At 45.5% G+C, this 13,602-nt stretch overlaps 1 protein-coding gene across 1 annotated transcript in view; it reads left to right on the top strand.

The window, feature by feature from the left end:
* The first annotated feature begins 11,885 nt into the window (after nt 1–11,885).
* Nucleotides 11,886–13,602, top strand: part of ENTREP1 (endosomal transmembrane epsin interactor 1) — a 60,407-nt gene continuing 58,690 nt past the window's right edge. The window contains exon 1 of the mRNA XM_014795448.2: nt 11,886–12,228. Coding sequence (XP_014650934.1) covers nt 12,145–12,228 — 84 coding nt within the window. The 5' untranslated portion in view covers nt 11,886–12,144. The remainder of the gene's footprint in view (nt 12,229–13,602) is intronic.

Below are 13,602 nucleotides of genomic sequence, written 5' to 3'. Positions count from 1 at the left end.
GGTATAAGTCATATATTTGAAATTATAATAATTATCCCCCTTTCAAATATTTGTCATTGCTTAGCCAGAAAGCCTAGAACAACATTTCAAGTGGAGAACAAAGACATTCTTAACTTATTCTTAATTTTTTTTATTGTGGTAACATTGGGTTATAACATTATATAAATTTCAGGTGTACATCATTATATTTGGATTCCTGTATAGATTACATCATGTTCACCACCTAAAGACTAATTACAACACATCAACACACACATGTGCCTAATCACCCCTTTCGCCTCCCTCCCTCCTCTCTTCCCCTCCGGTAACCACCATATTCTTAAATTTAATGAAACTGTATGCTGTTGATGATGGTTTGAGATAGATATAATGTTAAGAAATTATGCCATCTATTTTATTAAGAGATTTAAAAAATCTGGAATGGATTTTTTAACAGCTTTATTGAGATATAGTTCACATACAATACAATTCACCCATTTAAAGTGTAGCATTCAAGTATACCATTCATATATTCACAGATATGTGCAACTTCACTACAGTCGATTTTAGGACATTTTCATCACCTCAAAAAGAAACCATACCCTTCAGCTGTACTCCCATTCTCTCCAATCCTAAGCAACCACTAGTCTACTCTTTGTCTCTACAAATTTACCTTTTCTGGACATTCATGTAAATGGAATCATATAATATGTGGTCTTTTGTGACTGGCTTCTTTCAGTTAGAGAAACAGATGCTGAATTTGGTCAAACATCTTTTTTAGGAAATATTATGGAGAGTATCCCACTTTTTGATTTGGACATCTCATACGGATTTGTCTGACTCGCAGTCACAATGATGAGGTCATTCTATTGTCATGGACCAACCAATTGTGATCCAGAGGGGAGGTGCTGTGAGGGCCCCCAGGTCGGTATCTGCCTCAGACTCAATCTCCATACAGGGGGTGGAGTCGGGTAAGAACATGGCAATGCTGACTGGGACCACATGGTTGGGATAGGTCAAGGAGAAGTCCCTGGAAGTGGGGACAAACAGACAGAATTGAAGATGTCTTTAATTCAGCCATTTGAGGGTCCTCTCCCATGCTTTCCTGAATCATGAGTAATGTTGCACACAAAATATTGCTGTGGTGTGCTGGAAAGAAACTGAATTAGAAGTCAGAAGTCAGAAGGCCTAGGTTTTTGCTTTGGTTTTGCAGTTTGACTTTAAGGAAGTCACTCTGTATCTCTGAACCTGAAGTTTTTCATTTTTAAATGAGTGAAAATTAACTGCCTGGCATGGTTGTTGGTGTATTATATGAGAGGATGTGACTAAAAGACTTACACAAATGTGAGAGTCCAATATCTGTCTTCTCACTCTCTCTGATTCTTGATATCCCGCGTGGTTGCTCCATAGCCCACTGCTTTCTGGAGCTGTTTCAGATTTAACTCTGGTTAAGTGCACTCGGCACTTTTCAGTGTCTACCACTCCACTTCGTGTTGCCATTGGGGTCTCTATTTACAAGATCCATGGTTAGTGGCTTCCAGGGTCCTCAGAGGTTTTCTCCAGACTGCATCCATCTACCACTTCCAAGCACACTGAAAACCATGCACCACTGCCCCCCACTCCCTGCCCCCCCCCCTCATCCTACCTTGGGTCTCAACTCACCGGCCCAAACCCAGCAAAGCTGGTTTGGTTGTTAGTTACATCAGTCTCCGCAGAGGTCTGTCAAAACCCAGCTCATCCTTAGTGACATCATAGGCTGCAAAGCCTCTGAGTTGAAGAGGGGCACAGTCCTGCTCTCTGGGGCTAAGTTCTGAAGCTGACAGATAACACAGCCACCGTGAGCAGGACACCTGATATTTGGGTGGCAGGTAGCCTGACACCAGGGTTTCGGGGCCCTGGGTTCTCTTTCAGCTTCATTTACACACACACACACACACACACACACACACACACACGTTTTTCTTCGTACTTTCCCATTGAGATGATTCATAATCAGAATGTTCCTATTCAAAGGAGACCAAGCACCTCAAGAAGAGAGCAATTCTAAATGCTGGCATTTAGCATTATATGTTAGAACTGGAAAGAACCATGCACGTAATCTAGTCTACACCATTCCCTATCCACTGCCCCACCCCCCCATTATTGGAGAAGACTGAAGCCCATTGAGGTTATGTGACTTGTCTAAGATCACACAACAGATGAGGGAAAAAGCAAAGATCATTCATTCATTCAATGAAAGTTTATTTATTTCTACTTATCAGGCACTGTTCTAGGAGATGAGAATATAGGCTTATTCAACACAAAGTCCCTGTCTTTGCGGAACTCGCATTTCTCTTATTACCATGGAGATAATAAACAATGTAATGTCAGATAGTGATAAGTACCAGGAAGAAATCCAGAATATGGGGATAGGGAGTGAAGGAAGAGAAGAAGTGCAGTAAGGAAGCCAATATAACCAAGATGTCTAGATTCGCCATCTAGAGCTCCTTCATCAAACCATACTGCCTCTAAATCATCAGGGGTGTCCCGAGGGTCTTCATGCCACATATAGTGTCCAGGTTTGAGGAGGACTATAAGAACCCAAAAGTTACCATGCTGCCCAGGTTGGAACAGAACTTATGTCCCCGACATTGACCCAGAGCCTCAGTGTAGCATAATAGAAACAGCTCTGTCCTGGGGATCAGGAGACCTGAATGTGTGACCTTGGTCAAGCCCTTTTGGAAGATCAGATTGTTATTTTTTAAATTTTGATTAAAATTTAATTTTTAGTTTTAAAATGAGTGAGTTCCCAATTTTTTGTGTATCCTGACTCTTTTTGTGGTGGTTGTTATAACTTAATACTGAGATGTACACAAATCTTAAACGCACAGCTTGATGACTTTTTGTGTACGTATACATCTGAGACACCATCACTCAGACCAAGGTGTAGAATGTTCCAGTGTCTCTGAAGGTTCCTTCATAATGTGTCTCCCTCCCCACCCCTGGGCCAATACCCTGCCCTCACCCTCTGCCAATGATAACCATCTGACCTCTACCAACATAGATTAGGGGTGTCTGTTCTTAAACTTGATACAGCAGGAATCATACAGGACGTACTTTTTTGTGCCTGTCTTCTTTCATTCAACATTATGTTTTTGAGATTCATCCATGTTGTTGACTGTAGCAGTAACTAATTTTTTTTTCATTGCGGTGTAGAGTTCCATTACTTGAATATAACATATTTTATTTCTCCATTCTCCTGTTGATGGCCATTTGGATTATTTCCAATTTGGGGCCCCTTATGAAAAGCTTCTATGAACATTCTTGTGCATGTCTTTTGTTGGACATAAGCACTCATTTCTCTTGGGTTTATACTCAGGAGTTGAATTGTCTGAGCTTTTTTTAAAGTTCAAATATTTCTCAGATAATCAGATGACAGTAGCTATATTTTAGTGTCTATTAATCCTAGATATTAAAGTCAGTAAAGCTTTTAAATTAGTCTTTATATTATTAATTATGAACATACCTGTGTGCATTTGGAAAAATATCTGTATGAGACATAATTTATTCAGTCTTCCCATAAGGCATGGTGTCCAAATGGTTCTTGAGCTACAGGTGGGGAGTCACTACCTTAGAGAATGACTAAAGTGTCCTTGAGATGTAATCCTCTATGATTCTAAAAGGCAGTGTTCCTAAAGGCACACATTTAATTTGATTCTTAACAGAGCCTTCTCTTGAGCTGTAAGCTGGTGCTTAGAAATGGAGCTCAAGAGGAAACTGTGTGTCTGTCTGGCTCACAACATTATTCTAGTATTGAGTGATGAATGTATGTGGTATCAAATATCTTCTTTTCCTTTCATCAAAGATCTACCCTTCTCTAAATTAAAGTCCAGAGTGCCATGAAAAGGTCCCATGAATACAGTATGCTAATTTATGCTTGAGGATCAGCAGGTAGTAGGGGCCCCTGAGACATCCTGTGACTGGGGTGATGGCTCTTCAAAGGAGTGGTGTGAAGGTTTTGCTGCAAGAAAGACTGGTGGCAAACCAAAATGACAGCCAGATGGGATGTGCCAAGGTTCGGTATGGCAGTATGGAAGCTATTTGTTTTTTGTTTGTCCAGCACATTCCATTCTCTTCTCTCCATTTCTAGAACAGACCCTACTTCCTAAACACAGAGTAGGAATGTGACCCAGGATGGCCAGTTGTAGTACTTGATGCCCCCGGCCTCAGTGATTGGTCAAAGAATGGGCAGGTAAGTCAAGCTGCACTAATCATGATCCATCTAAGGACTCTTTTCATTACATAGATGGGAGGATTTTCCATTTTTGGATGCAAGCTGGAAAGATGAAGTGCCAGAGTTCCTACAGCCATGTCTGCCCTCATGGGGACAAGCCTGGCAGAATGACAAGAGGTAGAGAGAAGATCCTGGCAGGTTGCATCCTTGCTTCCTGTCTCCGATGGGCAAAATATACCCCTTTCCATTCAAACTGGTATGTATTGATCAGGCTGTTGAGCTTTGGTGGGAAGAATCTGAACAAATACACAGCCAACTGCTTCGTAACCAAGTCTACTGCTTAGGAGATGGTATAGAGGGACTTAGTCTTGAGAGCTGGCAAGGAGGGCACATATGGCTGCACTTCATTTGGTAGAATGAATTACATGCTCTGATCAGCAATCACTGCCAGGGCTAAACAGAAACAGGAGTCCTCCAGTGTTTCAAAAAAGATCCTGTCTTGACCATGCCACAAAAACAAGAGCTGCCATTTACAGAGTGTCTCCCACATGCAGAGTCTAGACGTGAATCTAGACAAGAAATCAGGCAGTCACAACATGATGTGGCGAAAACTACAATGGGAAGTAGAGAGTGATGTGAAGCACAAAGCAGGCTCCCCTCACCTGGTCTCTGGGGCAGTTCACGGGGATGTCGAGGACGACTTTCTGGAGCAAAGGAGCTTCAATTTGTAACCAGGGATGAGCAGGAGGGTCCCAGGGAAATGTGTGTACGTAACTTGGGGCCAAGGGGATAGGCATAGAACAGTGCTCTCAGCAGAGGGAACAACATATTTAAAAGCCCAAAAGTAGGGGCCAGCCCCCTGGCTTAGCGGTTAAATGCTCGCACTCCGCTACTGGCGGCCCGGGTTCGGATCCTGGGTGTGCACCGATGCACCACTTCTCCGGCCATGCTGAGGCCTCGTCCCACATACACAAACTAGAAGGATGTGCAACTATGACATACAACTATCTACTGGGGCTTTGGGGCAAAAAAAAAGGAGGAGAATTGGCAATAGATGTTAGCTCAGAGGCGGTCTTAGCAAAAAGAGGAGGATTAGCATGGATGTTAGCTCAGGGCTGATCTTCCTCACAAAAAATAAATAAATAAATAAAAAGCCCAAAAGTAAAACTGAGCCTGGCACAAAAGACTGATATAATGTCAGGATGCCAATTTATTAAATCAGAACAAGATGTGCAGGCGAGCACGTGAAAGCCTTTCGAATGCAGAGAACTCACATCTGCGACTGAGGGCAGCCCGTTTCTTGAATGGTAGAGCTGGGGGAGTGATTTAGTATCATAACATTTCATGGGGAGCAACTTTATTTTTCTGCTATTTTTATGGGCTGTTGAAAGGCAAATAGGGCCTATGAGTGCAAGAGGCACAAAGATGAATAATTTTCATTCCGTTTCTTTCTCTTCCTTTCTGGCCTAATTAAGCCAAGAATCCACCCGATGGAGATGTTGTGAGTATTAGAAATAATGTACACAAAGCCTGGTCATAGCAGACTGTTAAAACCAGCAGCTAGTATCACCAGGAGGCTCAGAGAAAGCAAGGGGTCGCTCCACTTCCTACATCCTAAGCTCCACTTTGCTCAGTTCTCGTTTCCTGTCCCAGGAATGACCTCTTGGTGGATGGCTGATGGCAATTGTGCCCTCTCTTTTCAGGGGTGACCCTACCTCTTTCTCCCTGGGTGACTCTGTGGCCTTCAGTGGCTAAGACATCTTAAATCCAGTGAATTTGTATGTTTCCCACAGTTAGCGTTTGTCAGTCTTGAAAAACCAAGTATATGGGGACATCTACAGCTCAGTCTACATGGGCTGTGCCAAGCCCCGGCCAAGTCCTTCTTCTTATTGTCTTTCCTCCATCCTTTGACTATTTTGGGGGGCCCGAGGTTCTCTCTTCCATGAATGGTTGCTGGAAAGAAACACACACACACACATAGAGGCAGAAAGGTGTATTGGTCTCTGAGACATTGCTTTCAAGGGCATCTCTAAACTCTGGGGAGCTTTTACTATGTCCGCATGGGCCTCACCCTGTAATTCAGTATATCTGTAATCAACTGGGGGCTTAGAAAGTGTATATATTTTGAAAGCCCCCCTGGCGAGTCTCACAAGTACCCCAAGACCAAGAGCCCCTTAGTGCAGGAGGATACGCAATTCTGCTCTCAGCAGGCCAAGACAGCCTCTCTTATTATCACACAGCTTTTTCCTCAACATCTTAGTTTCTGAAGCGTCTAGCCTTCATATTTGCATAACCAAAAGGCCTGTTCAAGACAGTTCCCCAGAACAAAGGAATGGTCTCTGTTCAAAAGTGAATTAGAGCTTTGACTTTTATAGAAACTTGAACCTGCAGGAAGCTCTGATATTACAAGGTTTCACACACGCACCCTCCTAGGACACACTGTATTACATATATATGTGTAGCTTACCTCCCCTAGAAATTTATAAGTCATAAATAATTTGTAGGGCAGTTGAGTTGTCTTTTGTGGGATTTGCATTATAAGACATTTTCAGAATTTAATTTCAACAATGAGAAAAGTATAGTTGCAGCCCATCTGTTTAACAAATAAGTCTCTTAGGGCCAGTGGCATTAAGAATCCTTAACAACTAGTCTGCACCATTATTTCAAAAAAATGGAGTGCCTGATTTGCCCAGCTCTGCTCAGGGTTGCTTTCTTTCTTCCATTTTCTCTCTCTCTCAATTAAAAAAAAAAAGTTCCACAGTCCTTTCTCTGCAAAGGGAAATGGTATAATTGAAGTTGCCACTCCATTTCCCCAACACAATCCTCATACAACACAGTCCCTCATGGAAAAACATGAGACCATGGAACCTGAGGCCTTAAAGTTTAGAATAATGAATTTTCAGTTTTGTCCTGGGTATTTTGGGTCTCCAAGAATCCACACCAAAATTCACCTGCTTTTCTTGGTTTCTGCTCTTTTGCTGATCATCTGAGAAACTATGGCGATGAGAATGGCTGAACTTCAAAACTGCAGGCCTAGGGGACACCATCTGATCGCGTGGTCCAGCCTCAGACAGATGGAGCATCACAAACATGCCCTTGATAGTTGAAGCAACTGAGGCTAGAGAAGCTTGGAGCTGGCTCAAGGTCACAGAGTAGAGGAGGGACTACAACTCAGGATGTCTGGCTCCTAATATGGTACCCTTTCCATTAGAATCTAGGAATCTAAATCCTTCTCCTGCATAGAAATGACCTGGACAGCCGTGCCTGGCTGAGGACCAGCAAAGCACTCCCCCAACGTGTTTACATCTCAGTTTGCTTTCAAGCTAAATCTTCTGCTTTCCCCTTCCAACATATTTGTGACCCTTAGATCCCTCCCATATAAATATTCCCATATAAAAATTCTGGAGTCTGAATAGTACCATCCAGTAATGTTTTCTGGAATGTGTTAAAATGCAGGTTCCCAGGCCTATTATCTGGAGTGTCAGACTCCCTGGCGTGGGGGAAGCCTGTGAACCTGCATTTTGACATGGTTCTATGGTCTGTGGACCACACTTTGAGAAGGTGCTCCAGAGCCACCATTTTAAATGAGGACTTCTGGAGTCCACTGTGCCTTTCTCAGAGAAGCTCTTCTCTTTGTAAAATATAAGAACTGGAGTCAGGTTGCCAGGGAACGTGTTTTGAGGAAAGAGTTTGTTCAGCAGCTCCCACTCCAGCGGGGACTAACCTCCTGTAATTAGCTGACAGGTTGGGTCTTCTGAGAAAGGGTGGGAGGAACTGAGGAGTTTGTTTAAAGGTGTCCAGTGAAACCTGAGCTAAAGAGCCCAAACTCCTGAGTGGTGAAGGTTTTGAGTGCGGGGAGTGGAAAATAAGGTACAGGGAAGGGAAGAATGGGTGGAAATTTCTCCTTGGAATTTGGCTTTGATCTTGAGGAAAGCTGACAGCTGGGATCCACTGAACGATACACTACAACTATTGTTTCCTTGAACTTTCACCTACATTAATGAAATGTCTGGGTCAAGTTTTCCACACGTTCTTCCTCACTTTATTTTTAATTTCTTTGGTAAGGGCTTATTGAGACATAATTCACATGTATCTTTATTGAAATACAATTCACCTATTTAAATTAGTGTACAATTCAATGGTTTTTAGTATATTCACAGAGTTGTGCAATCATCACCACAATCGATTTTAGAACATTTTTTCTCCTCAAAAAGTTACCCCCTACCCTTAGCAATCACCCTCCCCACATTCAATCTCCCCATTCCTCGCCCCTAAGTAACCATTAATCTACTTTCTGTCTCTATGGATTTGTCCATTCTGGAGATTTTTAAAAAAAAATTTTTTATTGATGTCATAGTAGTTTATAACGTTGTGAAATTTTAGTTGTACGTTATTGTTTGTGAGTCACTGTATAAATGCATCCCTTCCCCCCTTATGCCCATCCCACAACCCCCTTGCCGGTGGTAACCACCACACAGTTCTCTCTGTCTGTGTGTTAATTTTCCACTTATGAGTGAAATCATGCGGTGTTTGTCTTTCTCTGGAGATTTCATATGAATGGAATCATATAATATGTGGTCTTTTGTGACTGGCTTCTTTCACTTAGCATTATGTTTTCAAGGTTCATTCATGCTGTAGCACGTATCAGTGCTCCATTTCTTTTATTGCTGAAAATATTCCATTGCATGAATTACCACATTTTGTTTATCCATTCATCCATAATACCGCATTTTGTTTACCCATTCATCCACACTTGGGTTGCTTCTACCTTTCGGCTATTTTGAATAATGCTATTTGTGTACAAGTTGTGGTGTGACATATGTTTTCATTTCTCTTGAGTATATACCTAGGAATGGAATTACCTGGTCAAACGATAACTCTAACTTTCTGAGGAAATGTCAAACTGTTTTCCAAAGCCTCAAGCCAACCTGAAATCAATAGATCTGAATCATCCTCTTAAGAGTTTAGTTACAGGGCCGGCCCCATGGCTTAGCGGTTAAGTGCACGCACTCCGCTACTGGCGGCCTGGGGTTCGGATCCCAGGCGCGCACCGACGCACCGCTTCTCTGGCCATGCTGAGGCCGCGTCCCACATACAGCAACTAGAAGGATGTGCAACTATAACATACAACTATCTACTGGGGCTTTGGGGGCGGGGGGAAAGGAGGAGGATTGGCAATAGATGTTAGCTCAGAGCAGGTCTTCCTCAGCAAAAAGAGGAGGATTAGCATGGATGTTAGCTCAGGGCTGATCTTTCTCACAAAAAAAAAAAAAAAAAAAAGAGTGTAGTTACATACAGCTCAGCTTGATGAGGTCTAAGGACTTACGGTAAGCAAGTGTTTAGGGAATGCAAAGAATCAAGCCTGGGTTACAAATCCAAACCTCAAATACTTGAGTGTTAATACTTGAGTGTTATTTGGCATAACCTTAAAGTTTGGGGCAATGTTACATGGATTTGTGTTTATGATAAGCTGAAAAAGAAACTCACAGCTATAAATGTGGCCGCTAATAAAAAAAGAAAGCTACAGCACAACTCTTAATTAGCAGCTTTAGAAAGGTTTAGTTGCCTGAAAAAATAACTAAAGTTATTGTATAAAACTATCTATGGATTTTAATTACCTCTGCTATCACCTGTTTCTATATAGGGACATACACAAAAAATTTAAGGGCAAAGTACTTAGAAATACTTTAAAGTATTTAATTATAAAATACAGAGAAATGCACAAAGTGTAACTCCATGAATTTTCTCAGAATGAATCCCACCCATGTAACTAGCACCCACAGCAAGAAACAGACGGTTATCAGCACCCCCGGAACTGTCTCTTCCAGTCATTAGCCCTCCAAAGGGAGGGAGGACATCTGACTTCTAGCATCAACATTCCTAGACACAAAGAATACATTTTTAATAGTACACTTCTGGTGTCAAGGATTAGATCAGCGGAATAGATTCGTTAAGCTGACAGAATTTCTCAAGACTCACTCAGACGTTTTATATTGCACAGTGCAGTAGAATCTTGAAAATTAAATACCTTTAAGCTTGTGTTTAAAATATAAGGTATAAACTCAGTACACAAGAAGCTTTTAATTTAACATCACCTGCAATTTAAGAACATGTACTGCAAGACATTTTTAAAGTGCATGAAACAAACATACTTGAAAAGTTTATTTTAAAAGACAGCTCCTTTTTTCTCCAGGATTTGAAGTTTATTTCCAAGAGGAGTTTGTAAAAGAAGTCTTAGGGACTATTAATCACAGGTGCTTTAATAATTCAAAAAGTGTATATGTAAACACACATGTACATTAGCAATGTGGGTTGAAGTAAGTAATGACGAAAATAAATACTGTATAGCCTTCGCAAGCAGAGCATAAAAATGGATACACATTTCCCTTGGTTTATTGGGTAGCAGGATGTTAAATACCCTCATCTTCCTGATAAAATGAGTTGCCTGATACTGAGACTGACACTGCAAAATGACACTGCTCAGGTTTTTAACCTGGAAAAAATATATTATAATAGTTTTATGTATAAGAACACTTTCACACATGAGAATTCATTGGAGAGAAAGGTATACTATTAGGGAAAACCATTTTAGAAGGCGAATCATCTTTTTTGTTTTTTAAGGCTCTAATATGTCTTATAAATTACCAAAAACAGATTAGGATTTTATTAGGATATTTCTTCGGAAATTTCAGGATTCTATGTTCTACCAGGTGATACCTAGTACAGCTCAGGAGTCAAGGGGAGGCGGACACAGAGTGTAACCCTTGCCACACGCTCCAGACCGCCCCCCGGTTCCTTCTTTCCGGATGCTGGATACTTACTTCCAACGTAACCTCGTGCTCACTCTGGCTCCTACCCTGGTGCGGGGAAAGCATCCCCGCCGGCTTCCCTCCCCACCCCCTCCCCCACTTTCAGGCGGCGGGCTGCGGCGCAGGGTCAGCGCCCGGAAGCCCAGAGCTAGTGGTCAGTTCGCTCTGCTTCGTCCTTCCCTGAAAGCCGGCAACTTAGACTTTTCCCACCAAGTCACCCATAGTCCCTCCTCCTGCCGTCACCCCCGCCCTGGGGGGAAAAAGTTTAAAGCCGGACTCCCTTCACATTAAAGGTTGCCGGAGGCCCCCTCTTGGCTGGACCGGAAGGGGGCAAGGGTCCACAGCGCTTCTCCTGCGCTCCTGTCCTGCCCCAGCTCGGCGGGTGGGGGACAGACGTCGGCCGCCAGCTCCGACGCACCCTGACCGCGAAGTCCTTCCTAGCCCGAGGGACCTATATAAAAAATTGGGGCTGGGCACCTTTCCTGGACCCCAGGGAGCGGGCGCAGGTTCTGCCGTGACCCAAAGGCTGCAGCAGCCGCGCGGCGCGAGCGCAGGGCGCGCGTGGGTGTGTGTGGGGGTGACAGTGAGAGTGCGCTGGGAGCCGGCCGGGGGCGGACCCGCCGGGTGGCAGGTGGGTGCGGCCGGCGGGAGCCCGGGCAGCGGTGGCGGCGGCAGCAGCAGCAAGTGGTTGGGCCGTGCGCATTTCCTTCCCTCCCCCTCGGCCTCGGAGCCCGCCCGCGGTGCCCAGTGCGCGGCGCCCGCGGCTCCGCTCCGCGTCCCCTCCCCGCCGCCGCCGGCCGCTCCTTCCCCGCCCGTCCATGTCCCTGCCCGTGGTGCTCCCGGGCTCCTGCTGCCCGGTGGCCGGGCTCTCCGGCGGGCCGCAGGCCGGGGCCCAGGCGCCGCGGCCGCCACCGCCCAGGAGCCGCCGCTGCCCCCGCTGCGGCCACGCTGGCCCCGGGCCGCGCTGCAGCCCCGGCGCGGCCTCGCTGCGCGGCCGCCGCCGCCGCCGGGGTGCTGGCCGCGCCGCCCGCGCTCTCCTCCCGCCGGGCCGCCGCCGCCGCCGCCGCGGCCCCGGGCGCAGCGCTGCTCCCCGCTCGCCCGCTGTTGTCGCTCGGGCTGCTGCAGCTGATCCTGGGCTGCTGCATGGTGGCACTCAGCTTCGGGGCACTGTCGCTGAGCAGTTCTCCGCAGGTGAAGAACTCGTGCCCGTTCTGGGCCGGCTCCTCGGTGAGTGCCGCACGCGCCCCGCTCGCCTCGGCAGGGCCACCCCAGGAGCAGGGGGCTCTGGCCGGTCCCGTCCAGTGCCCCGCGATTGCCCACCCCAGGGCTGCAGTGACAGAGCACAGTCCTTCAAGCCAGTTGAAGTTTTGGAGGCGTTAAGGCTGGAAAAAAAGGCTGAGAGAGAGTGGAGTTCAGGGGCGAATGGGTTGCACCTAGACAGTGTCTGTTCCTCGCAGGCTAAAGGATTTTATTGTCTCTGCCAAGCTAATACAATAAAACAGATTTCCAGCTTTTTAGGAGTTTGGAAGGATGGGGTGGGTGGCAGGAAATTGGAGGAAAATGATTAAACTTCTGTCGGCCACTGAGTATTTATTTCGCTGACAGTGTCCGCGCGGGGAGGCTAGAGATTTTGATCAGTGTTTGTTCACTGATGTATCAACAGTGCCGGGCACATAGTAGGTTTATTTGTGAGATGGATGTGTGACAGCTTGACTGGGGCACGTCACGTATTTTATTCTACTTGAAAGCACGCGTAAATGTGAAATGTATCTGGTGTCGGATGGCTCCACTGTATTTGGGGACGAGTTCAGGAGTTAATGACAGGGTGTGTGTAAACGCGCGCTTGTAGCTGGCCTTTATGACTGAGGACCCTAATCCCCCAGTCTGTTCCTGGAGCCACGCAGTCTGCTGTCGTTACTCGTGAGCTCGCCAAGGCCCCCAGGAGCGCGCGGCGGCTGGCTGGAGCAGTCTGCCCCCCTCAGCTTCCTGGCCCTGCTTCTTCCACCGGGGAAGGCTGATCTGGGGCAAAAGGTGCCCAGCCTCGAGCTTCTGTGGTCACCGGGTGGCTACTCCTCCCTGCCTCCTAACCATGTCACAGCTTCCAAGGCGTCCAGCCTCTTGAGATTTGCCCCGGGGTTGAGAGTTGGAAACAAGTCTTTGTGGAATGACTGTGGAAGATGAGTATTTTAAAGTAAAAGACCTTCTTATGAACGAAATCTCCAAGTCTGGCAGCGCCTCTAGTTCTGACTAAGATCTGTAATGAATGAATGTTCTGAATGCGTAAAAACTGTCCTTTTGGCCGTCCACACATACCCAGATTCAGGACCAAATTTTAAGAATATAGGGAGAACTAATGGAACCCAAAGTAATTCTTTGAAGAAGAACATTAAGTACCTTGAGCCTGGCCTGACGTTTTATTCTTAAACTGGTGCCCATTTGCTCTCCTTAAATACTTGGATACTGAGTGATCTTACTGTGGTACAATCCAGCTCCAGTAACTGGAGTTCACACTCTGTGCATCATGTAAAAGGAATGCTCCCTCCTGGTCCTGCCTTTGGGCTCTCCTGCTGGCCCCCCGGGGTGTTCTTTAAAACTCCAGGA

This window comes from Ceratotherium simum, chromosome 20 (genome assembly GCF_057802395.1).
Source record: "Ceratotherium simum simum isolate JZ-2026a chromosome 20, ASM5780239v1, whole genome shotgun sequence".
Classification (NCBI taxonomy): Eukaryota; Metazoa; Chordata; class Mammalia; order Perissodactyla; family Rhinocerotidae; genus Ceratotherium; species Ceratotherium simum.
The sequence above is the reverse complement of the archived record's forward strand: the minus strand, read 5'-3'. Positions and strand labels throughout refer to the sequence as shown.